Consider the following 26462-nt stretch of genomic DNA (forward strand, 5'->3'; position numbering starts at 1 on the left):
ATTGTGCGTATTGTTCGATAGACAAATCATCCCTTTTTGTTTTGGAGTTGTTATTCTCTTCATGTTCAATGAACAAATCATCTTCTTTGGTTTCGTATTTTTCATTGTGCTCTTCACTTTGGGTGGTGCAGACTGCTTGTTCCAGGGTGTTATGAAAATTATTTTCAACTTAAATTTCTTTTTGTTCATTTTCGTGAATTTCCCTTTTAAGTGGGCGTGGTCCTGGTCCTCTGACGTCATGACGCTTGTGACGTCATGTGTAGGACTCGATTGCGCATGCACACTCCGAATTTCCTGTGCTGTGAGCTCTTTTCGCAACTGTTTTCGCAGAACACTGTTTTGGAGGTTTGCATCTTTTAGGGAACTGCTCATGTGCGACTCCTTTCCCAAGATGGCTGCCATTCAAAACTGCCGTTTTCTGCATTTGCAGGCCTATCTTCGCCTCGTGCTGCGTATTGGCGCCTCTTTTACTGATTTTGTTTTCTAGATAATGATTCTGTGTTTGTAAAGACTCACAGTATTGATTTTGTTTTTGTTCATAAGCAAGGCATTTTTGTATAACAGTTTCTAGAGTTAGATGCTTATTTTGTGATAGTTCTTCCCTCAAATTTTTATCAGATAGTCCAGAAATTAATTGATTCATTATCACAGTGTCTCTGAAATCAGCATAATCACAGCCTTGCGGTATTAACTTGAGATTTGTAATAAAATCAGTGATGGACCCTCCGTTTCTCTGGCATTTATGACAATTGTTAAATCTTTCCAGCAGATCACCAGACTGCCTCTTAGCGTTCATCAATTTCTTTGAGTATTACTTCTATTTTGGTGTCATCTTCACCTTCTAAGTAATTAAAGCAATTATAGATTTCTATAGCTTCATGACCTCCTATTTAGAGTAGTAGTGCTATTTTTGTTGCATTAGAGACCGTGCTTAAACCATTAGCTGTGATAAATATTTGGAATATCTGTTCAAATCTTTTCCAGTCATAACTTAAATTACGGTTGTTTCCCTAGAGGTCCAATGAGTCCCATAGTTAGTCGTCGAGGATCCATTTGTTGCGACGTCTTCCACAGTCGAATGTCCAGTCTTTTTTTGTCTAACGTAATCTAACTAGTTCTGTTAAAGCCACTCGACTGGTACCATGTTTTGTTACCTGTGTGGTAGGTAACATGTGCTACTCAATCCTTGGTTAGTGATGAGGTGTTCTGAATCTCGATGAGGAAGATTCAAACTCGTCCAGTAGTAACAAAAGGTTTATTGAGTAACTACAACAATATTTACATGAGTTCTTTACTTTAACTTAGATACCAGTGATAAGGTTAACAAGATCTAACTATGGTAACTAGACGTAACTGCACTGGCCATCTAAACTAGTCTGCTGTTGCTTTGAACACTGTGCACCCAAGAGAGCGAGAGAGAGAGAGCCCCAATGTGGCTGCCCTTTATACCCCTGTTGGTCCGGCCCTCTAGTGATCATGTGGTGCTACTGATCACACATTAACCCCTTGTATACATGCACATATAGAGATCATTACAGTGGGATTGTAGAGGAAGGGGGTGGGGGATTGGGTGCGTAGTGGGGGAAAAGGGGTGGGGGTCTGGAAGGGGTGGGGAGAGTGTAGCGGCATCATCAAGGAATTGGGGCAGTTGGGGACACGTGTAAATGATTAAAAATCGTTTACCCCGACCAATATGATGGCTTGGGCACTTTCATCCGCAACGTGGGCTGAATATCAATCGCATGCCCCACCACTCCGACATGGACGTCCTGCATACATCTTCCCTCCCCCACCCCCAGCCCCTCCCTCCCCACACCACCACCCCAACCAAATGCAGGTCTGAGCAAGCAATCAGCAGGCAGGGGTCAGACTATGACATTGAATGAGGATCACAGTGGGTTATAATGACCCCCTACAGTGACCCGCTAACAGAGCCAACACAGTCCCATTAACCTGAAGTGATGTTGCACAGACCCTGGGAGGGTGAGAAATGATGGGGAGGGTGGTGGTGGTTGGGGGTTTGCTGGGGAATGGGGGTGGCGAGAGGGAAGGCTGAGGGGTTGGAGACGGGGCAGGAAGGGGGAGTTTTGGTGAAGGGGGAATGACGGATGAAGCCACATCCTGTATAAAGAAGGAAAGGATAAGGCATCTCCAGGCATGTCAGACCCTCGCCGCAGCCACTTGTCCTCCAACCTCGGGCTGATCCTATGGGTACTCCCCGGGGTTGTCCTCCAGCCCCTCCTGATCCGGCGCTTTCTCGGAGGTGGACACATGTTCTTCGCCCTCCACCTCCAGCACGTCATCCCACTGCTGTGCAAGGTTGTGGGGGACAGAGCGGGCCACCACAAAGCGGGCGACCCTCTGGGAGGTGTACTCCTTGCACTACCAGAGTGGTTGAGGCATTGGAAATGCATTTTGAGGAGTCCAATGTGTCGCGTTAGGTACACTGGTCTAACACTGGCTGCAACTGGATGCAGCTTAGATCAGAAAGATACTCCAGACCTTGAAGTTAGTTCAATCAGGTTTATTGAACTAATAGCACAGTTAGCACAGTTCTCTGTGAGTTCGACTCTCTGCTAACTTAAGTGTGGTTACTCTGCCTGACTGAACCAGACTAGCTCTTAGCCATGTGGTGGAGGTGTGAGATTGTAACAACACCCTTGACTGACTCTCTAGATGTTCATCAGTGGAAAGAGGTGGAGTGTGAGTGCCTCATGTCTTTTATAGTCAGATCCCACCCCTGGGTGTCCTGCCTGCTTATTGTCCTGTTCTCTGTGTTCATTAGCTGCTTGTCTCTATATCATTCTGTGTGTGTCTGCATATCATGACACAATGCACCGCTCAGTGACAGCCTGGTTGGCTGCATGCGTCTTATTGTACCAGGTCTCCGCTTCGGTCATCGGTCTCCGTTCTGGCGTCATTAGCCAGGTCCTCAACAGGTATCCCTTATCCCTCAAGAGCCAACTGGCCACCCTGGGGTGGTCTTCAAAGATGCTGAGGATGTCCAACTGCCCCAGGATGTAGCTGTCATGCACACTCCCTGGGAGGCATGCATGCACATGCATGATCTTCATGTGGTAGTCGCACACAAGTTGAGTGTTGAGGGAGTTGAACATCTTCCCGTTGACATTGGGCACTGCCAGATGGCCCGGTGAGCCTGGTCCATGTCAAAGTTTATATAGTTTGCTGCCCGGGCAAACAGGGCATCTATGACCTCACGGATGCACTTGTGTTCTGTAGCTTGTGAGGTGGGGCTACTCACCTCCTTGGGTCCCCAAAGTGAGACTTCCGCCAGTTTCACGTTTTTAAAAAGGAGTACTAATCGGCACCCATATGACTACTTGCTGGGGAGGCCGATAGGTCACATGGGGCCATTAGTTAGGGGTCACTCCCATTAATTATATGGAGATTCAGCTTAAGTGCTGATTATTGGTTTCTCGCTACACTGCGGCAGGATCCTGATCACGTCAACGGGAGCGGGCTGGTTGGCTCGCAAACAGATCGGCACCCGACACAGTTCTTGATTTTGGACTCTCTCCCGCAATTTAATGGCCTTGTAGCGCTCTCGCTTAAGTGCAGCATAATAATAATAATCTTTTATTGTACAAATCACACCCAAGGCTTTTTGTTGAAATAATCGGCAGAATTTTACACCTTCCCATGGTGGGTCCTGTAGTGGTAGTGGTGTGGAGGGGGCCGGGGCGGCAGTGGTGAAACTGAATGTATGGGATTCTCCCGGGAACCCGCCCACCCAAATCCAGATGCAATTTCACGTATGGGCAGGCAGGGCCTGGGCGGTTTAGTGACTCAGAAGGGAGGAGTGCTTCACTCTGAAGGCCCCCTTAGAGTTGGGGTTCCCTCCCCCATGGACATTGGATCTCTGGGACTCTGGGACTCGCGTCAAGCGAGGGAACTGTGGTTTACCAAGGAAGTGGAATCTCTTGTTAAGAGGAAGAAGGAGGCCTATGTGAAGATGAGGTGTGAAGTTTCAGTTGGGGCGATGGATAGTTACAAGGTAGCGAGGAAAGATCTAAAGAGAGAGCTAAGACGAGCAAGGAGGGGACATGAGAAGTATTTGGCAGGAAGGATCAAGGAAAACCCAAAAGCTTTCTATAGGTATGTCAGGAATAAGCGAATGACTAGGGAAAGAGTAGGACCAGTCAAGGACAGGGGTGGGAAATTGTGTGTGGAGTCTGAAGAGATAGGCGAGATACTAAATGAATATTTTTCTTCAGTATTCACTCAGGAAAAAGATAATGTTGTGGAGGAGAATGCTGAGCCCCAGGCTAATAGAATAGATGGCATTGAGGTATGTAGAGAAGAGGTGTTGGCAATTCTGGACAGGCTGAAAATAGATAAGTCCCCGGGACCTGATGGGATTTATCCTAGGATTCTCTGGGAGGCCAGGGAAGAGATTGCTGGACCTTTGGCTTTGATTTTTATGTCATCATTGGCTACAGGAATAGTGCCAGAGGACTGGAGGATAGCAAATGTGGTCCCTTTGTTCAAAAAGGGGAGCAGAGACAACCCCGGCAACTATAGACCGGTGAGCCTCACGTCTGTAGTGGGTAAAGTCTTGGAGGGGATTATAAGAGACAAGATTTATAATCATCTAGATAGGAATAATATGATCAGGGATAGTCAGCATGGCTTTGTGAAGGGTAGGTCATGCCTCACAAACCTTATTGAGTTCTTTGAGAAGGTGACTGAACAGGTAGATGAGGGTAGAGCAGTTGATGTGGTGTATATGGATTTCAGCAAAGCGTTTGATAAGGTTCCCCACGGTAGGCTATTGCAGAAAATACGGAGGCTGGGGATTAAGGGTGATTTAGAGATGTGGATCAGAAATTGGCTAGCTGAAAGAAGACAGAGGGTGGTGGTTGATGGGAAATGTTCAGAATGGAGTTCAGTCACAAGTGGAGTACCACAAGGATCTGTTCTGGGGCCGTTGCTGTTTGTCATTTTTATCAATGACCTAGAGGAAGGTGCAGAAGGGTGGGTGAGTAAATTTGCAGACGATACTAAAGTCGGTGGTGTTGTCGATAGTGTGGAAGGATGTAGCAGGTTACAGAGGGATATAGATAAGCTGCAGAGCTGGGCTGAGAGGTGGCAAATGGAGTTTAATGTAGAGAAGTGTGAGGTGATTCACTTTGGAAGGAATAACAGGAATGCGGAATATTTGGCTAATGGTAAAGTTCTTGAACGTGTGGATGAGCAGAGGGATCTAGGTGTCCATGTACATAGATCCCTGAAAGTTGCCACCCAGGTTGATTGGGCTGTGAAGAAGGCCTATGGAGTGTTGGCCTTTATTGGTAGAGGGATTGCGTTCCGGAGTCAGGAGGTCGTGTTGCAGCTGTACAGAACTCTGGTTCGGCCGCATTTGGAGTATTGCGTACAGTTCTGGTCACCGTATTATAGAAAGGACGTGGAGGCTTTGGAGCAGGTGCAGAGGATATTTACCAGGATGTTGCCTGGTATGGAGGGAAAATCTTATGAGGAAAGGCTGATGGACTTGAGGTTGTTTTCGTTGGAGAGAAGAAGGTTGAGAGGAGACTTAATAGAGGCATACAAAATGATCAGGGGGTTGGATAGGGTGGACAGTGAGAGCCTTCTCCCGCGGATGGAAATGGCTGGCACGAGGGGACATAACTTTAAACTGAGGGGTAATAGATATAGGACAGAGGTCAGAGGTAGGTTCTTTACGCAAAGAGTAGTGAGGCCGTGGAATGCACTACCTGCTACAGTAGTGAACTCGCCAACATTGAGGGCATTTAAAAATGTATTGGATAAACATATGGATGATAATGGCATAGTGTAGGTTAGGTGGCTTTTGTTTCGGTGCAACATCGTGGGCCGAAGGGCCTGTACTGCGCTGTATTGTTCTATGTTCTATGTTCTACCTCCCCCTCCCCCAGCCTACCTCCTGATGCTGCGATTGTTCCCGCCCTTCTCCCTCCCGGCTGGGCGTCCCCTACCCTCCTTCCCCCTGGACATACCTTTTCAAATATCCCGGGACTTCGTCCCAGGCAGCGTGCTGCAGTACCGCTTCTGGCCACAGCAGAGCTGTGCCTGGCGGGTCGCAAAGGCAATCTGACTGGACGACAACTCACGGGCGGGGCTTCCTCCCAAGGGCAGACAGAATTCCTGCCCACTGCCAATCAACGCTCAAGTGAGTGTGTTTTGTATTGTAAGGATAGGTCATGTGGAATTGTTCCTGATACATTGGATGACATGTTGGTTTATAACAAGAGAAGCAGTCTGCCATGAAATGAACAATGCATGATTCTGTCTGAGCTGTGGATGTGTCTAACAAGCTCTGCACATTTATGGCCAGAGAATCTAATTGCTGTTGCAAGGCAAGTCTGAAGATAGCCGGGTTATAAATTCTCAGCACCATTTCAGAAGACACATAAATTACTTTTTTCTTTTGATAAATCTTTTGGCATGTTGAAATGTAACCACTAAAGTGTGATGGACAGGGATGTGTCATCTTCAAATGATGTGTGGAGCTAAAATTTCAGTGACTGCAGAAAAGCAAAGGAGAATAGACTGTGACCATCTTGTTGGACAGCTTTGTGTTAATATTCCTCCAGCTTTTCCAGTCAAGTCACTCTTCAAAGTAAATAAACGATACAATGTTAGGAATTTTGAAAGAGTAATAGAGAATGCGTGCTCACGGCGTAGTCACTCTGTTAAATGTTAAACAACTGAAATTTCATGAAATGGAAAGGAGTTGTTACGTTGATAAGTACTATGAATAGTAAATGTGCCGTTTTAGATCCGTCCTTCAGAATGTCTGTGTTGGAAGCTTTTTCTGTACTTCATTATTTGCTAACCAAGGATACCTGGCGCAACAATAAAAAGAAAGTTTGCATTTAGAAAGCACTTGTCACCGCCACCAAATATCTCAAAACTCTTTCCTGCCAATGAAATACTTTTTGACGTGTACTCATTCTTGAAGAATATGGGAAATATTCTAGGGGCTGGTTTAGCACAGGGCTAAATCGCTGGCTTTGAAAGCAGACCAAGGCAGGCCAGCAGCATGGTTCAATTCCCGTACTAGCCTCCCCGAACAGGCGCCAGAGTGTGGCGACTAGGGGCTTGTCACAGTAACTTCATTTGAATCCTACTTGTGACAATAAGTGATTTTCATTCATTTAATTTCAAATATATTTTGCAAACCATATTGAAGATAGAAAAATAATTAAAAGTGACTACTGAACAGACTGAAAGCAAATCAAGTACAGTTCGGACAGGAAGTGAAATGTTTTTTGGATTTTAATTATTTACTCAATCCGTGGGAAATTTCTAACGAGGGCTTCATGTATAAACCAGTGTTTGTTTAATTTTTTTTTCAAAAAGTAAAAATGATATTTGATACAACAGTGGGTAAATATTTTCTATCAGCAATCATGTGTTTAATGACTTTAAACCTTTACAAGGAAAGGTTAAGGGTGCTAGGCCTTTTCTCATTAGAACGGAGAAGGATGAGGGGTGACTTGATAGAGGTTTATAAATGATCAGGGGAATACATAGAGTAGACAGTCAGAGACATTTTCCCCGGTTGGAACAAACCATTGCAAGGGGACATAAATTTAAGGTGAATGGTGGAAGATATAGGGGGGATGTCAGAGGTAGGTTCTTTACCCAGAGGGTAGTGGGGCATGGACTGCACTGCCTGTGGAAGTAGTTGAGTCGGAAACATTAGGGACCTTCAAGTGGCTATTGGATAGGTACATGGATTATGGTAGAATGATGGGGTGTAGATTAATTTGTTCTTAGTCGAGGACAAAAGTTCGGCACAACATCGTGGGCCGAAGGGCCTGTTCTGTGCTGTATTTTTCTATGTTCTATGTTCTAATGTACAAAAAAGATCACAAATGGGTTATGCAAAACAAATACCAAGGGAGGAAACTAAAAGCTTAGCCAAAGTGATCAATTTTAAGATTGGTTTAATCGAAGGGGAAGAGGTGGATCGGCAGAGTGTTTTAGGGATGGAGCTCCAGAGAATGGTACTTGTGATGATAGGTAGACAATCATCTGTATATAATATGGGTAGTTCATCGTTACTGTAAATTCTATGATCTATAATCTGCATGTGTATTATAAATTATATGTTTTACTGCTGTAGTTCTAACATCTGACCAGCAGGCGGGGTGAGTATGGAATCCTAGGACCCAGATACACCACCTGTTCCTTCAGAAGGTGTTTGTAGAGAGTTGATAGCAGTCACATATTAGAAAGCTCTGTTGTATCTCAGTGTAAGTGAGTGTCAGACATTATTTCTAACTGTATTCATCTGAGACATTTTAGTTATTCGTTCGTGTCGTGTTAACATTAAATAGCTTTGTTTATAAAACAAAATCTAATGTTCTTTGTTCACATCAGCCCAATCAAAGAACATTACAGTACACATATGGCTGAAGGTTTGGACACAACATGAAAGCAAGATTACAGATGCATAAACTGCACAGAGATGGAAGAGCAAAATATTCAACAGGAGAATGTTGGGATGTAAGTTGTAGCAGTGAAAGGGGCACGTTAAGTTATCAGGGCAGAATTCTTCGGCCAGAGGGATTCTCTTTTCCTGCCAGCAGTGTACCCCTGCCTGTGGGAACCCAGGCAGGCTGGGTGGCTTCAATGGGAAATCTCATTCACAAGCGGCGGGAATAGAGAACCTCGCTGCCAGCAAATGGCCCGTCGCCAAGAAACACACAGCTGGGGACCAGAGAACTCAGTCCCAGATCATTTAAAAGTGAATATAAGAGCCGGGATTCTCCAGTACCCCAGATGCGTGTTTCTTGATGGGCGCCGTTCACTGTTGGCGGGATTCTCTCTTCCTGCCATTTGTGAATGGGCTTTCCCAGTGAAACCAACTCACACTGCCGGGGAATCTGCAGGCGGGGTTGCCCTTCCAACAGGAAAAGAGAATCCCGACGACTGGAGAATTCCCGCCAAGGACTTCAAATTTAAGGCATTGGAGAGGGGAAGTTAATAGAAGTCAGCAACGATGGGACGAATGGGACAACTGGAGCAAATATAGAAGAGGATTCTTGCATAGCTTTTTAAAATATTTTGTACTTTATGGAAAGTAGAAGTTGGGAAGTGAGCAAGAAAAGCTTTGAAACAGCAGAGTCTGGAAATGAAAACGATACCATGAAATTTCAGCATTTGAGGCAAGCAATGTAACAAAGGCGGAAGTAAGTTGTCTTTATATTGGAGAGATTATGAGATGTGAATCTCAGCTCAAGGTAGAATGAATGCAAAGAACAGTTTTGTTCAGCCTGAAACAGTGGTTGAAGAGAAATTGGAATCAATGTCAAGGGGACAGTGTTTTAACAGTCAATACACTTACCACTCGAGTCATCATCTTCTTCATATATCATTACTTTAAAACTACTGTCATTTCAGTTGAACTATATCTGGTACTGTAAGCTCCACCATTTAAAAACTAATATTAACTTTTGCTCAAGTTTGATTTTCAGCAAATGTATCATTTTAAGATCACCGTGAAAATATTGGGTGATTCCAGTAGTCATAGAATTTTAAAGTTACTGTGCAGAAGAGGTGATTTGACCTGCAAGGCCCCTGCCAGCCCTCTGCAAAAGCACTTTATCTAGTTGCACTCCCTCACTGCCTACCCTTGGCCAAGTAATTTTTTTCTTCACTTTTTCCCCCTTCAATTACTTATCAAATTTCCTTTTGAATCTGCCTCCATCTCCTTTTCACACAGTTTATTCCTATCGTCATAGTAACCACTTGCCAAGCAAAAAGATCTTTCTTTCTGTCGCCTTATAGTTCTTATGTCAATCACCCTAAACCTGGTTCTCAATCCTGCTGTCAATGGCAATAACTTTTCTCTACCTACACCATGCGTAGACCCCTCATGATTTTGAACATTTTCTCCAATCTCCTCGATCACTTTGAATTTTCATGGAGTGAGTCGTTCTTTGGAGGTGAGATCACAATAACACTGAGTTGAATGATATAAAATGGCAATTCTCACTGTTACTCTGGAGGTTCCACTGACCTTCTGCTGAGAATAAGGCAGTATCTCTGGAAAACCCCTGTGGAAATTTGAGGTTTGTATGTTTTCAGAGTCACAGGTGAGGTACTACCCCTGTAACCATGATGCATTTTCAAGCTTGTCTAACTTTTAGATTTGAAGCTGCATTCCTCACTAATGTTTATGTACTTACATTCATTATCTTTGCAGTCGGTGTCATCTTCTCTGTCTAGTATCATAAATGTAATTGGTGAATTAAATATGATAATTTGTGGTGCAAATAAAGTAGATTAGAATATTTTATTTGTGTGAAAAAACTGTCAGTGAAATTGTCAGTCAGTACAAGTAAAGTCACTTCACAAAGAATGATATTTGTTTTCGAAAATTTGCTGCAATGTGTATTGTTATTTCTAATACTTTGCAAAAAATGTACCTGGGTGAATCCATACAGCTTTTGAAGTGAAATTTTGACATGTTCAGAAGTAAATAATTTGTTATACATTACTGGTGATCAATAAGTGAAGTCACGTAACCTCTGAATAAGATAGCAGCAACTTTTTTATATTTATAAAACCATGATTAATTGTCGATGCACAGTGACATCCAATGCTTGTCTTGTAGGTAATTATGGAGAAAGTGGCATGGAAGCTTTTAAAGAGATGGCAGCTAAAGAGGGAATCTGCATTGCTCACTCCTACAAAATCTACAGCAATGCTGGGGAGCAGAGCTATGATAAGCTTTTGAGGAAGCTGCGCAGTCAACTACCAAAGGCCCGAGTTGTGGCTTGCTTTTGTGAGGGCATGACTATAAGAGGGCTGCTGATGTCCATGAGGCGACTTGGATCTATGGGAGAGTTCCAGCTGATTGGCAGGTAAGTGAAATTCTCAGGCTTTATTCAATTTATCTTTACATATTGGTGTGGCTCAAGTCAGGGGCTTTAGAAGTTTGGAAAAATAATAATGACTGGAAAAAAGACAAAGATAATTATATTCCTGGAAAAAAGCAATGAATTTATAGCCTTCAATGCACCAAGTCCATTTACTTAAAACATTGGATATTGGTAAGTAAATGTGAGGATGCAGCAGGTGGAAAAAAGGGGTTTTGAGAGATGAAGACATGTTTACCCAGGCTTATTAAGTGACAGAGAACCCACTTTATTTTGGGGATTGAATGCTTGTGTGCCTTGAGAGCAGGGATTGATGAGTTTATCCGCTGCTATGGATAATGGGTGAAGAGATTTCCATTATACAAGACTGGAAACTGTCATTAATGGATGTAGAGGTGGGGAATTTATGCCCCCCTGTTGATGGTGGTGAGTGCGGGAGGGGCTAAATATTGGGCTGGGGGTGAGCAAGAGATTGGGATTTGGGGCTGCCAGGCAGAGATTTTTAAAAACATTTGTTCAAGGGATATGGGCATTGTTGGCTGGGACAGCATTTGTTGCCCATCCCTAACTACCCTTGAGAAGGTGGTGTGATAGAGACTATTGAATCACGGGAGAGATTGTTGAGAATTGTTTCATTTCTTCATCTGCTCATCGGTGGCCTCCTGGAAATGCAGTAGATGTAGTCCATTCGGATTTTCAAATAAGTGTGATGAAATGTCTTTCAGGAGACTGGTTGCCAAAATTCCGGCATGCAGATTAACATGCAGATTAACATCATGGATAGGAAAATAGCTGACTGATAGAAAATGGAAGATTAGGATAAATCAAAACAGAAATTGCTGGAAACACGCAACGGGCCAGGCAGCATCTGTGGAGAGAGAAATAATTAATGTCTCAGGTCAAAGACACTCTGCCCATATAACTGCTGAAATGGTATTAGAGCCTGCAGCTCTATAAATATTGCTACTTACTGATAATATTATTTCTCACTCATTGCAATGGTCTTATATTGTAGGTAATTATTTTATACTGACCCTAAGCAACAGGAAACAAAATACAAACAATGAAAATGATATAGCTCACACATGCAAAACATTGCACTATATAAGGATTATATGTTATGTCAAATGTTATTCCTGTGGAAAAGCAGACTAGCACTGAGAATGTTTCAGAAACAAAGCCCAGGGGCGAATTTCTCCCCCAACGGCGCGATGTCCGCCGACTGGCGCCAAAAACGGCGCCAATCAGACAGGCATCGCGCCGGTCCAAATGTGCGGAATGCTCCGCATCTTTGGGGGCCGAGCCCCAACATTGAGGGGCTAGGCCGGCGCCGGAGGGATTTCGGCGTTTGTTGCCCCGCCAGCTAGCGGAAATGGCGTTTGTTGCCCCGCCAGCTGGCGTGGAAATGCGGCGCATGCGCGGGAGCGTCAGCGACCGCTGACAGTTTCCCGCGCATGCGCAGTGGGGAGAGTCTCTTCCACCTCCGCCATGGCGGAGGCCGTTGCGGAGGTGGAAGGGAAAGAGTGCCCCCACGGCACAGGCCTGCCCGCGGATCGGTGGACCCCGATCGCGGGCCAGGCCACCGTGGGGGCACCCCCCGGGGTCAGATCGCCCCGCGCCTCCCCCAGGACCCCGGAGCCCGCCCACGCCGCCTGGTCCCGCCGGTAAATACCAGCTTTGATTTACGCCGGCGGGACAGGCAATTTCTGGGCGGGACTTCGGCCCATCCGGGCCGGAGAATTGAGCGGGGGGGGTCCCGCCAACCGGCGCGGCCCGATCCCCGCCCCCGCCCAATCTCCGGTACCGGAGACTTCGGCGGGGGCGGGGGCGGGATTCACGGCAGCCAACGGCCATTCTCTGACCCGGTGGGGGGTCGGAAAATGACGCCCCACATGTCTCTTTGCGGAGATGTCTGTTGATATCAGTGGTACCAATGACTGGCTCCACTGGATAGTGTTAGACAGGTAATCCTCAAGGTCAGCCAGGCAGCCTGCCACAACAACAGATTACCAATCACACACCATAATGTTTGGAAAGGGAGACAAATAATATTTCATTTTTGAAGTCAGTTATGTAATAACTTGCCAATTGTGTCACCATGTCAGCTGCGCTAACAGCAGTAGTTGAAAATACTGTTTCGTGAGCAAGGGTTTGATCTAAATAATTCTCACAACCTTTTTCAAGAGATCTGGTTATAATAGCAACAGCAACTTCCATTTTTTATCCCACCTTGTCTACAGTAAAAACATCCCAAGTTGCTTCACAAGACATTATAAGACAAACTTGACACTGTGCAGCAATAACAAAAATAGCTCAAAATCTGTCACCTAGCCTCATAATAATAAAATGTTCAGCTAATTTGCATACATCCTCTTTTCCAGAAAACAATATTAAATGAGCAGTTTGTCAAAGTGCTTTGGGTGCAATATTTGACTGTTTTTCACCCTGCAACATGAAGAGACACATGTTCTGACTATTAATAATGTTTTCTTTCTGGGACTTCCGGTGGCGGCGATGAAGGAGTAAGTCGCACATTTGGTGGCTCTCACTCTGGTCGCACTTTTGGACCTCTTCCCCCGATTTTCTAACGGACTTGGATTGTAGAACGGATGTTAGTGACAATTCTCTACTGAATTCCCACTTCGGTGCATGGAGAAAAGGACTAGAAGTGTTCGTAAGGGCAGAAACAAGAAGACTTGGGCTGTAGTTGCAACAGGGAACAGCATGGCGGAGGGGCGAACCTCTGGCTTGCCGACCCAGCAGTCTATGGAGCAGCTGATGCAAGTCATCCAGGAGGGCTTTGCTACGCAGAAACGGGACTGCTTGGACCCGATAAAAGTGTCGATTGAACAGTTGGAGCTCAGGTTGGGCGCCCAAGATCGGGTGATCCAGGAGGTGGAGAAGGCGCTGGCTGAGCAGGAGGAGTATCAGACTGCGGTGGAGCTGGAGGTGGGGATGCTGAGGGACCAGCAGAAGAAGCTCCTGGAGAAGGTGGAGGACCTAGAGAATAGGTCCTGCCGGCAGAACCTAAGGATTGTTGGGCTCCCGGAGGGGTCCGAAGGAACGGACGTTGGGGCATACGTCGCAGGCATGTTTGAGAAGCATTCTCCCGGCCCTTGGAGGTGGATAGGGCTCATAGAGCACCTGCGAAGAAGCCGCGAATGGGAGACCCCCCGAGGGCTATTGTGGTGAGATTCCACAGGTTCTCGGATTAGGAGCGTATTCTGCAGTGAGCCAAGCAGACACGGAGCTGCAAGTGGGACATTAGCATCCTGCAGGTTTACCAAGACCTGAGTGTGGAGGTGGCCAGGAGGAGAGCAGGCTTCAATCAGATCAGGGCAATCCTTTTCAAGAAAAAGGTGAAGTTTGGTCTATTATACCCAGCCTGTCTCTGGGTCACACATGAGGATCAACACTTTTACTTTGAGTCGCCTGAAGACGTTTTGGACTTTGCGAAAAAGAAAGGGCTGAGAACTTTTGAACTTGGCTGCAACGTTCATGTTTCTGTTTTCTCCGTTTTGTTTCTCTGTTTTTGTAAAAAGTTTCTCGTTTTGCTTGGAACCAGCAGTAGAGCTTAGGTTTTCATTGCACTGTTGGGGGATGGAGGTGTGTTAGTTTTGATCTTGGTGTTTTTTGGTTGGGCAATTGTATGGGGATTGTTTGATGTTGGAGTTTGTTTGCATGAACGGGGGGGAGGGTGGGAAGGGAACAATAGGTGGGAGAGTTTGCATGAGCAGGGGGGAGGGAACAATAGGTGGGAGACTATCTGGTGCCAGGGATGGGGGCCACCAAGCTAGCTGGGTGAGCTAGGTCTCGGAAGCGCAGTGGGGGGGTGCATATGTTTGGTTTAGGAAAGGGATTGGGTTACAGGGTGTTGTTGCTAGGGAGGGTAGGGGGGGTGAATGTTCTGCTGACGAGGGAGGGACTTCGGCTGAGGGACAGAGAGGGGGTCGGGGGCTGCCTGGGGCTGGACCAGTGGAGGCGCGGATCACGGGCTGGTGGCAGGCCTACAAAAAGGGGATGGCTGATCAACGGGGGGGGGGGGGGGGGGGGGGGGGGGAATGAGCCCATCAACTAGGCTATCACCTGGAATGTTCGAGGGTTAAATCAGCCGGTCAAAAGGGCACGTGTGTTCGCGCATCTTAGGGGATTGAAGGCGGACGTGGTAATGTTGCAGGAGCTGCACCTTAAGGTAATGGACCAAGTTAGACTGGGGAAAGCCTGGGTCAGTCAGGTGTTTCATTCGGGACTAGATTCAAAGACTAGAGGGGTCGCGATCCTGATCAATAAGCGGGTGGTGTTTGAGGCGGGAAGAATAGTCTAGGATGTGGGAGGTCGGTACATTATGGTCAGTGGGAAACTGGAGAGGGTGCAGGTGATATTAGTAAATGTATATGCGCCAAATTGGGACGATGTCGAGTTTATAAAGAGGATGCTGGGGAAGATACCGGACCTGGACTCGCACAGGTTAGTCGTGGGAGGGGACTTCAACACAGTTATGGACCCGGGCTTAGACCAGTCAAGCTCGAAAACGGGCAGGGTGCCAGCAATGGCCAAGGAACTAAGAGGGTTCATGGAGCTGATGGGGGATCCATGGAGGTTTGGGCAGCCGAGGGCGAAGGAGTTCTCCTTCTACTCACACGTGCATAAAGTGTGCTCCCCGATAGATTTCTTTATTTTGAGCAGGGTCTTTCTGGCTCGGGTAGTGGACACAGGGTGTTCGGCGACTACAATCTCAGACCATGCACTGCACTGGGTTGACCTGCAGGTTAGTAAAGACAGTAACCAGCGCCCGCACTGGAGGTTGGATGTGGGACTGATGGCGGATGAAGGGGTGTGCGAGCGGCTGAGGAAATGTATTCAGAGCTACCTGCAGGTCAATGACACGGGGGAAACTTCGGCAGCGGTGGAGTGGGAAGCGCTGAAGGTGGTCGTAAGGGGGGAGCTGATCTCGATCCGGGCTCATAGGGAGAAGGTTGACAGGGCAGAGACGGACCGACTGGTAAAGGAGATATTGTAGATCGATAGGAGGTATGCGGAGACCCCAGAGGCAGGGCTCCTGAGGGAATGGCGGAGGCTGCAGGCGGAGTTTAGCTTGCTGACCACAGGGAGGGCGGTGGAGCAGGAGTGGACCGGCTGCATAAATTGAATCTGGCCCGGCTAGTGGACCAAATGAAGGATGATTTTCGGAGATGGGATGCGCTCCCGTTGTCGCTGGCCGGGAGGGTACAAACGGTGAAAATGACGGTCCTCCCGCGGTTCCTATTTGTATTTCAATGTCTCCCCATTTGTATCTCTTTTTTAAGCGGATCAACAGAGAAATCACGGGCTTCATCTGGGCGGGGAAGACCCCGCGGGTAAGGAAGGTAATGCTCGAGCGGAGCCGGGGAGAGGGCGGGCTGGCGCTGCCAAATTTTAGCAACTATTACTGGGCGGCTAATATAGCCATGATCAGGAAGTGGGTGGTGGGGAAAGGGGCGGCATGGGTGCGTATAGAGGCGGCTTCTTGTAAGGGCACCAGTCTGGGGCATTGGTAACTGCGCCTCTGCCGCTCCCGCTGGCGCGGTACTCCACCAGCCCCATGTTGGTGGCGGCCCTGAGAGTTTGGGGCCAGTGGAGGCGGCATGTGGGAGCAGTGGGAGCATCGGTCTGGGCCCCAATTTGTGATAACCACCGGTTTGCCCCGAGGAGTATGGATGGGGGTTCCGGTTATGGCGGAGAGTGGGGATTGAGCGGATGGGGGGATATGTTCATAGAGGGGAGCTTTCCGAGTAGGAGGGCATTGGAGGAAAAGTTTGGGCTGGCGAGGGTAAACAAATTGAAATATCTGCAGGTGCGGGACTTCCTTCGTAAACAGGTAGCAACCTTCCCACTCGTACCGCTGAGGGTGATTCAGGACAGGGTAATTTGCAGAGGGTGCGTAGGGGAGGGCAGCGTCTCGGACATTTATAAGGAGCTTATGGGGTCGGAGGAGACACAGTTCGAGGAGCTGAAGCATAAGTGGGAGGAGGAGCTGGGAGGTGAGATTGAGGATGGTTTATGGACAGACGCGTTGAGTAGAGTCAATGCGTCCGCAACATGTGCCAGGCTCAGCCTGATACAATTTAAGGTTGTGCACCGGGCTCACATGACAGTGGCCCGGATGAGCAGATTCTTTGGGGAGGAAGACAGGTGCACAACATGCACAGGAGGACCGGCGAACATGTTTTGGACATGTCCAAAGCTTCGGGGATTTTGGCAGGGGTTTGCGGACGTCATGTCCAAGGTGTTAAAAACAAGGTGGCACTGGGTCAGAGGTGGCGATTTTTGGGGTGTCGGAAGATCTGGGAGTGCAGAAGGAGAGAGAGGCAGATGTTTTGGCCTTTGCTTCCCTGGTAGCCTGGAGACGGATACTATTGGCATGGAGGGACACAAAGCCCCCGAAGTCAGAGATCTGGCTATCGGACATGGCTAGCTTTCTCTGTATGGAGAAAATTAAGTTCGCCTTAAGAGGTTCACTGTTAGGGTTCACCCGGAGGTGGCAACCGTTCGCCGATTTCCTTGCGGAAAATTAATCATCAGCAGATTGGGGGGGGGGGGTAGTTTAGGTTAGAGTAGGGGGGTAATAAGGGTGGGGCCTGTACGAAAGGTAAACGGTTTTAGCACTATGTTTATGGTTTCATGTATATTGTCTATTTTGTTGTTGTTTCTATACCAAAAATACCTCAATAATATATTTATTTTTTTAAAAAATGTTTTCTTTCTGAACAATGCTCCCTCGGTATTCATGACTTTTAAAAATAAAACTCAACAGTAACTACCATGTTTTGAAAAATCACAGCTCCTGGTTGGAGGTACATATACAAATGCTGCTATTATTGATGAGTAATCTCTCAGAGGGGCTTTGTTAAATATTGCTGTGTTGTTCTGGAGTGCTCACAAAAATGTAATACTTAAAAGGGGGCTCTGTTTCCAAGCATCCACTGCGGATGTTGTAAGAAATGGGCAATATATTTGATTGCAAATATCGTCATGTAAAAGGGTCATCCTGAAGTATCAATATGGGTCGCCTAAAATTATTTTGTAAAAGTAGTCAAGATTTATGTGTCTAAAACAACAATAAAATAAATAATAGAATCTGATATTTTCCCAGCAATCAACATTTTAACTCTATTATGCAAACCTGAGGATCAGCTGGTACAAATAATCTTACCGAACAGATGTAGCTGTTTTTGTAACTCCGGATAAATGCTTCTAAATTCCCCTATTATTGATTTGATGGCAGGTTGACTACTGACTGAAATCTTTCTTCTTCCACAACACACAGTTGCGCATATCACATCCAAATAATAGAATAACAGTTGACTGAATAGGATGAAAGTACCTCCTTTATCGCTGCTGGTAGTAAATGCAGGTTTTTCGGAACTCAAAAAGAGCAATTCTGTGTAAAGGCAAAGGGAAAATCCAATGCTAAATATCTGCCATGTCACTGAGTGAAATGCATTGATAGAGATGCACTTTCTCTCATTGTTTCGTACACCCCTTTCCGCATGTCCCCAAAGAAATAGGTTCAGTAAGGCCATTTCTCTTGCAAAGCAAGAGGCCAACAGTTGAAAATCTGCTGGGTCCTTGAACAGCACATTAAGTTCTAGTTTGAGTTGCTGCCTTTTCATGTATTCTGCTTTAACATTAGCTTGTTGTTTGCATTTTGCATTGGATGTTTCATTTTAAAGTTACCTCACATCGGCCGTCATGTAGGGCTGTGTGATCCAATCGGTGCCGTTTTAGAGTGGCCTCCATCTCTCGCTAAATGTCCCTGTCACTGCCAACACTCGGTCCACATCCTTTTCTGCTCCCTGACCCCTCACCAGCTTGCCACTTACCACCTGTAAGTTGAAGCTGCTCTTCCTGCCAGAGTCTCACTACTAATCTCCAGAGCCTTCGCTCGCAGAACAGTTCATGAGTTGGAAGCAATGAGTGGGAGAGGCAGCAGAATGTCTGGCGAGAGGAAGAATTCACAGCTATACAGGGAGGGTCAAGGAGCAGGAGAGGTTGCCACCCCGGAAGGTTGGCAGTGAGTGGGAGAGTCAGGAAGTGGCAGAAGCTGTGGACCCAGAGGACCCGCAATGAGAAGAAAGGTCAAGGAGCAGATGTGTGGCAAATGAAGCTCTGACTTAATGCATTTGCTACCTGAAGTTTATTTCAAGCAGGTCTTCAGTTGAGCATTTGAAACAGACACAACGCTGTTTTAAGTGAGCAAATTGGGATCCTATGCCTGTTGTCGCACTCAGATTACAACTTTCAAGATGAAATGGGTGAAGCATATGATCGGCAATGTAAAGGAAAATGCTTCCGGAATTTACAGCTAAGCAGCCTAGCTTTAATTATGTCACCCTGTTCTGGAATCTTCCCATCAGAAGAAAACTGTGTCTACATCTAACTGATTGCGTCACTTTATTAAACACTTTGATTAAACCACCCTTCAAACTTTTAAACTCAGAAAAATGTAAACCAAGTTTATATGACCTTTAAGCCATGATACTGTGATGAATCTCTTGTACCCGCTCTGAGACAATCTTGCCTGAGGTTCAGTGCACACAGCTGAACTTAGTCCTGTTAATCGGGTCTGCCCAAGGCTGTGTACTACCGAAGCATTGGACGAGGTATAAATCAGCATCTCACCTCACGCACCTTGCTCTTCTTACCCAATGTGTTAGTCGAAAAGCAAGTAAATATCTGGACTTTTTCATGAAGAATAGCTACATAGAGGAGGTATTGGTGAGCAGCAGTGATTGTAGAACTAAACCATAATGGGGGCCAGTGGGCTGAATTCTCCGGTCTCTTAGCTATGTGTTTCTCAGCAGCGTGCCACTTGCTGGTGGGGGGATTCTATATTCCTGCCACTTGTCAATGGGCTTTCCCATTGCAACCACCCTATGCCGCCAGGAAACCCAAGAGCGGGGGTGCACTGCCAGCGGGAATTGCAACAGCCGAAGAATTCCAGCCACTACCTTTAGAAAAGCAGAAAATTTAATTTGTAACTGCAAAGAACTTCTGCCAATTAATTAGTGGAACGTTGGATGCAGTACAGGCTGGAGAGAAGATGGCAGCTCATCATCTCAGAATATCAATTTATTTAAGTCATCTTATATATATATATTTTTTAGTTTTTTTACAATTAAGGGACAATTTAGCGTGGCCAATCCTCCTACCATGCACATCTTTGGGTTGTGAGGGTGAGACCCATACAGACACGGGGAGAATGTATAAAATTCACACGGATGGTGACCCGGGGCTGGGATCGAACCCGGGTCCTCAACACCGCGAGTAAGCAATGCTAACCACTGTGAGGCCATGCCTCCCTAAGTGTTCTTATACATAAGGAGAAATTTTAACTCCTAGTATTAGCCATCAGAATACACAATTCTACTGCTTGGGAGTTGCTTGAGAGGTCCATTTAATAGCCAGGCTTCATCAACATAGACACAGCCAGCTGCCTACCTAAAACCAGAGGTAACTCATTACATTTCAGCTGGTGAATATGGGGCCATGGAAGCTGAACTGTTCATTTCAAAAACAGGTAAGTACAAACAGATTGATAGGAACATGGCAATTGTTTCTAATGAGAATTTGCAAATGATAAATCCTGTTCGCTCAAAAGAAAACCCGCCAGGCTGACATGATATTGTTTTGAATTAATTTGTTTGTGAAAGCCATATGAAACCATTACTATTGCTTGTCCTGTGAAATATCACATGGCATCTATTTGAGCTGTGAGGGGCAGGTTTGAGGAGCAGCAAAGAACTTCAACATTGACGGCACAAACTAAGTTCAGTTCTCAAACTGCATGGAAATCACATTCACCGCCCTGCTGCATTCAGATTTGCAATGTACTTCAAAGAAATTAACAGTTTAATTCAATATTGTTTGTCATAGAATCATAGAATTGCTACAGTGCAGAAGGAGGCCATTCAGCCCATCATGTCTGCACCGACCATTTAAAAGAGCACCTACCTAGGCCCAATCTCCTGCCCTATCCCCTTAACTTCACCCAACCGTTGGGCACTTAGGGGCAATTTATCATGACCAATCCACCTAACCTACACATCTTTGGACTGTGGGAGGAAACCGGAGCAGACAGTCACCTGAGGTTTTAATTGAGCCCAGGCCCCTGGTGCTGTGAGGCAGCAGTGCTAACCACCGAGCCACCATGTCAACAGAATTTCTATTGCCAACATTTAGTTGCAATCTATATATATATATATATATAAGTGTTGGCGCGTGAGTACTTGGTTAAATGTCAAATTTTAGGCAGTATTCCAGCTATCCTGTCAGGCCTGTAGTTTTGAATGCAGGTGGTTGAACTGCTTATTTCTTAACATCTGTAATTTGACCCTGTTTTCCAGAAACTGCTGAATTTGTTTATTTGTTAGCAACCTTTTAGTGGTTAAAATTTCAATGCTTGGTAAAAATGGTCTTGTTCAATTGAGGATTTGATAACTTTGTTAAAGAAGGATAATTTTAACTTTGGGGTTAATGTAAAATGGACGATTATATGGACGGGATTCTGCGGGAAGCGGCAGGGTGGGCAACTCTGGTGCCGAGGAGTGCCGTGAACCACTCCGGCATCGGGTCACCACAAAGGTGCGGAATCCTCCGCACCATCAGGGGCTAGGCCGGTCGCGGAGTGGTTTGCGCTGTGCAAGCCGGCGGGGAAGGGGCTTGGCGCCACGCCAACCGGCGGCGAAGGGCCTCCGCCGGCCGGCGCGAATTGGCGCATACGTGGGAGCGCCAGCGTGTGCTGGCATCATCCCAGTGCATGCGCAGAGGGCATCATCTCCACGCCGGCCATCGCGGAGGACCACAGCGGCCGACGCAGAAGAATTGAGTGTCCCCACGGCACAGGCCCGCCCGCGGATCGGTAGGCCCCGACCGCGGATCGGTGGGCCCCGACCGTGGGCCAGGACACCGTGGGGGCACCTCCCGGGGCCAGATCCCCCGCGCCCCCCCGAGGACCCCTGAGGCCGCCCGCACAGCCAGGTCCCGCCGGCAAATACCTGGTGTAATTTACGCCAGCGGGACTGGACGAAAACGTGCGGCCACTCGGCCCATCGCGGGCCGGAGTATCGTCGGGAGTGGGGCCGCTGGCGTAAAATCCCCGGCGGCGGAGAATTTGGCAGACGGCGGGAGCGGGATTCATGCCGCCCCCCCCGCCGATTCTCTGACCCGACGGGGGGGTCGGAGAATCCCGCCCTATGTCTCTCCAATTTTCATTAACACTGACTTTAATGGAACTGAAACTCGGGAGGGATACATAATAAGTGGCTAAATCAACATCACCTATACTAACACCCAAAATCAAAATTATCCGCAGTGACTATTTCAGTATGAAGCACTCCCTGAATTTTTGTGTTAACATTTAAAGGACCCGAACATTTATTTCCTGTCTTGAAAATGGATTTCCATTCGAAGTGCGTTCCTTTTCCTTTAACACATTCTTACATACTGTACGCTTGGGATTACCTTTATTGTCAAAGCATTTAAATTGCTTTAGGTGTCACTGCAATGACTTTAAGTAAATTGGCTTTCATTTTTCCCATGAGACTTTGCCCTACATGTTCTCATTAGGCTCAAAGGCAGCAGTAATTGTTTTAAAGATAATGGTAAATTGAACCTAATTTGTGCCGAATGTGGTCTATTGGCAGGCTTTCAAAACATCCTCAAAAACCATCTTCAGAGAGCGTGGGCCCTATTGCACTTGTGGGTTGCAAAATTGTACTCCTGGATTCTAATGTTCGGGGTGCTGTTTTGGTAACAAAATGGTAGTTGGTGCTACAAGTGCACATTTCCAGTGTGGCCTGTGCAAAACACAATCATGGCATTGCTGTTAGTATGGGCATCAGGGTCGTGCACTGGAAATACGCAGAGTACACAGATTGTAATGTCAGTCAGCACATAATGCTAATGTGATGTGAGTGCTGACATCTTTGACTTTGCCACCCCAGCTCACATCTTCAAATAGGCAGCTCTGAACATGCATCCAGCAGGAGGAAGGACCTATCCCTCTCCCAAAACAGCACGAGTTAAAGGAATCATCAACGACTTGTAGTTTGGATGTTGATTTATTTCAACTGATTCAATTTGAGATTTTCAAAGTGTTTGATGGTCGGCAGAGTTTAAAGTTGGTGAAATTGACAGCCATTTGTGTTGCAGGTAGAGAAGGGCTAAGGTGTGATCCCAGGTCTTCTGAGTTGACTACTTAATTCCAGTCATGACTGTTGTAGCAACCATCCCTCTTGGTCCTCAACATGACAAGGAGATGGAACAGGGCAGCAAAGAAGAGGTCAAGCTGCTCACAGAGGGTTGAGGAAGGGCCCTTAGCTGGAGCCTGTATTTATCTAGGATCTTCAGATGGCTTTGCTCTTACTCAACCTCAGCCAACAGTAAGATGTGTGCTATCCTGTTTTACTGAGGAGGTGCTTGCAAAGCTCTGTCACATCTTGTAGTTAGAACTGCCAACTCAAAGCAAAGCAAGGACTACGCTGCCACTGGTTATGATGGTGATTGTGGCTCTCAAATTATTGGTGTTGGGATCCTCCAAGGCTGAAATAGGCAACATTTGTAACATATCCCCACTCTCCATTCACTTTTCAGCAAGAGAGGTGACAGATGCTGTCCATGCCACAAAAGGTTAATGTGTTCCCTCTGAGCAGAGAGAAGCAGGTACATCAAGCTTATGGCTTTGGCAGGACAGCAGGCTTTGCCATTGTACAAAGCACCAGCAAATGCGCATACAAAGCTTTGTACATACTACACCTAAATGCAGAGTTGCGCTGCAACCATAATGAGTTTCACTGAGTGCGGAACCATGCTCATACTTGTTAATGCCTGGTACCCTGACATTTCCATAGCATTTGAACAATCGTGTCAACCAAAGGGTGGCTGCTGGAAACGGGAAAAAAGAGTCCCGTTTTGGGTGGGTTTAGCGGGATGTTTCTCGGCGCCTGTAGTGCACCCTATCAAATGGGATTCTGGTATTTTTGGCTTTGTTGAGGAATACCCTGCCGATGATGCACTTACTCATCAGTACAGGAACAGATCAGGGTGCATTTTTAAATGCCGCCCCAATCTTTTGACCCCCTCACCGCAGCTCTGGACTCCCACAACGCCTCAACTTACCTGTTCGAGGGTCCTTGAGCCCCCCTCACCCCACCTCATAAGGGCAGGGCACCCTCTGGCTCGATCCCCAGCAGGGGCAACATGGCACCCAGGCAATTTGGTGCTGTCAGCCTGGCACCCTGGCAATGACACCCTGGCACAAAGGCAGTGCCTGGGTGGCACTTCCAGGATGTCTGGGTGGCAGTGCCAAGTTGCAGGACTAGCTGTGCCAAGGTGCCCGGGTGGCAGCTGGAGTGTCCGGGTACCACTGTTATCAGAGCCCGACCACCCAGGAGTCTCTGATGGCCTTAGAGAACCCCCCGCCCCCCCCAAGGTGTTGTTACACCTGGTCCACGTTTGTGTGGATGTGTGCTAAATGGCGCCATGGCATGGTCTCCCAGGTGCGGGCTTTCATTCCCAGGTCTTGGGAGAATCCGGCGCCAAGATATTTAAGTGATCCCAACTGCTCATTTAAATCTACAAATCTGGATCACCCTGAGTGAGGGCGAGAACCAGATCGCGATGGCTCGCGAGATCTTGTTAGATCTCGTGAGGTGTTCCGAAAATTGCAAATCTTGCGAGAAACTTCTCGCGAGGTTTAACGGCCTCATCGCATCACCGAATCGTGCGTGACGAGGCCATTCGATCTTGCTCATAGGCTGTCTGTTCTTCACCTAACTTATATTTTTGTTGTGTACTCTAACCAAATGTGGCCAAAATAGGTGCACAATGAGAACTAATCAGCCACACAGAACATCGCAGAGAAGACTGTTGGGGTACAGAAACAATGGTTCTGTTGCTTGGACAAGTCTAGTGAAGCTCTCTAATATCTGTGGAGGGTGTAAGCTGATTTTTTGCTAGGCTGTTGTGCCTTGACTATCAAGAGGGCACAGCCCTTGTCCCCAAGGATGTGGCGAGGAGCTCAAGAGCAGAAGGTGGAGGAGACACAGGAGGAGGAGTGGGAAAAGGAATAAAAGGAAGATCAGGAGGGCATAGGAGTCAACAAATACATACCCTTTCTGGCTGTGCTGCTGTCTGAGGTTAGCTTGTTTGACTACGATTCCAATGAACCAAGCCACCAATTCCCGTTGTACAACAATGGATTACAACCCAAATTACTTAAGGGCATTATGAACTTTTAAAGTTTTTAACTTTTTAGAAGTTTTAAAAATAAACACAAGCAAAGGCTCTGAGCAAAAGTTGGTTGATAATGTAAAGTGACTTCCTTCTGGAAAATTCCTATGTGGATTATAGTTGACCGAATAATCCCGAGAAAACATTGAATGTTGCACCTGAAAGGTGTTGTGCACTTCTTCAAACTGAGATTTGAAAGGGAGATAGGAAAGATGCAAAAGACTGAACTTTAATCTCCTGTGGTTGCGGAGACAAAAGATTGATTTTGTGTTTCAGCAGGCATCCAAAATCCCGTTGATTTATATCTCAGCATTTGTAAATGGTCTAAGTTCAAAGGAAGAACATGGATTTGGGCACAGGATTTCCTTTTCAGGGATACACAGGAAAATGGGTTCAAAAGCTAGCTGCAGACCTACTTTCTGTGTGCTGGTGTGCTATTATGCATGTGTCGCAGAAACACGAAGAAACAACAGCCAGTCAGCCCTGCAAAGACAAATAGGCAAAAGATATCTTGCGGATAAAATCAAATTACTGCGGATGCTGGAATCTGAAACCAATGACCCCCTCGGTGGTCAGGTTAATTTAAAAGGGATCCCTTTTCCCTGTGGTTGCCTTTTCCCAGTCCAAATGTGTTGACTCTTTAGAAATAGTCAATTTAACTAAGTTTCCTTTAGTCAAAGAAAGAGCATGTTTATTTGTTATTTGTTATTCAAAATGCAAAAAAAATAACAAAAACACAACACACACTGATCCGAAATGAGACGTTATGAGTCCAAATAATGGTTAAAAAGAGCATATGATTTAATCCTTGGCTTGTCCGTGAGGCATAGATGGCGGTACTCTGCAGCCATTAAGTTGGGCAATTCCAGTAGAGCTGACTTTGGCAGCTTAGCAGTTAGTTTAGAGACACCAGGAACGATTCTCCGGAAAGATTTCTAAGTGTGGTAGCGAGCGTGAACTGCCGCGAGCTTCCCGGTGCTCAGCCCGGCAAGACTGGCAACGCTATTTAATGTTAATTGGTCCACTTAACGAGGCCCCACAGACTTCACTGACGGGCTAGAATAAAAAAGAGGAGCCATCTCATTCCTTCTCACTCAGGAACAAAACAAAATGGAGTCGCATTTGATAAGTTAACAAATTAGGGGACCTCTTCCAGGGACAGATTTTAAAAGCGCTCATTGGCCTTTTCCTGTATGCTACCCCATCAAAGCCCAGGGGCTGGATTCTCTGATTTAGAGACTTAAGTCCCCACGCTGGCGTGAAAACGGTGGTGTTTTACTGGAAAACTGGCGTAATACG

At 46.5% G+C, this 26462-nt stretch overlaps 1 protein-coding gene across 3 annotated transcripts in view; it reads left to right on the plus strand.

The window, feature by feature from the left end:
* Positions 1–26462, plus strand: part of grm5b (glutamate receptor, metabotropic 5b) — a 966940-nt gene that overhangs the window by 342862 nt on the left and 597616 nt on the right. For all 3 annotated transcript variants that reach the window (XM_072476472.1, XM_072476471.1, XM_072476473.1), the window contains exon 3: positions 10628–10877. In XM_072476472.1, the coding sequence (XP_072332573.1) occupies positions 10628–10877 (250 nt within the window). The remainder of the gene's footprint in view (positions 1–10627; positions 10878–26462) is intronic.

The sequence above is a fragment of the Scyliorhinus torazame genome, chromosome 15, assembly GCF_047496885.1.
Source record: "Scyliorhinus torazame isolate Kashiwa2021f chromosome 15, sScyTor2.1, whole genome shotgun sequence".
Taxonomy (NCBI): domain Eukaryota; kingdom Metazoa; phylum Chordata; class Chondrichthyes; order Carcharhiniformes; family Scyliorhinidae; genus Scyliorhinus; species Scyliorhinus torazame.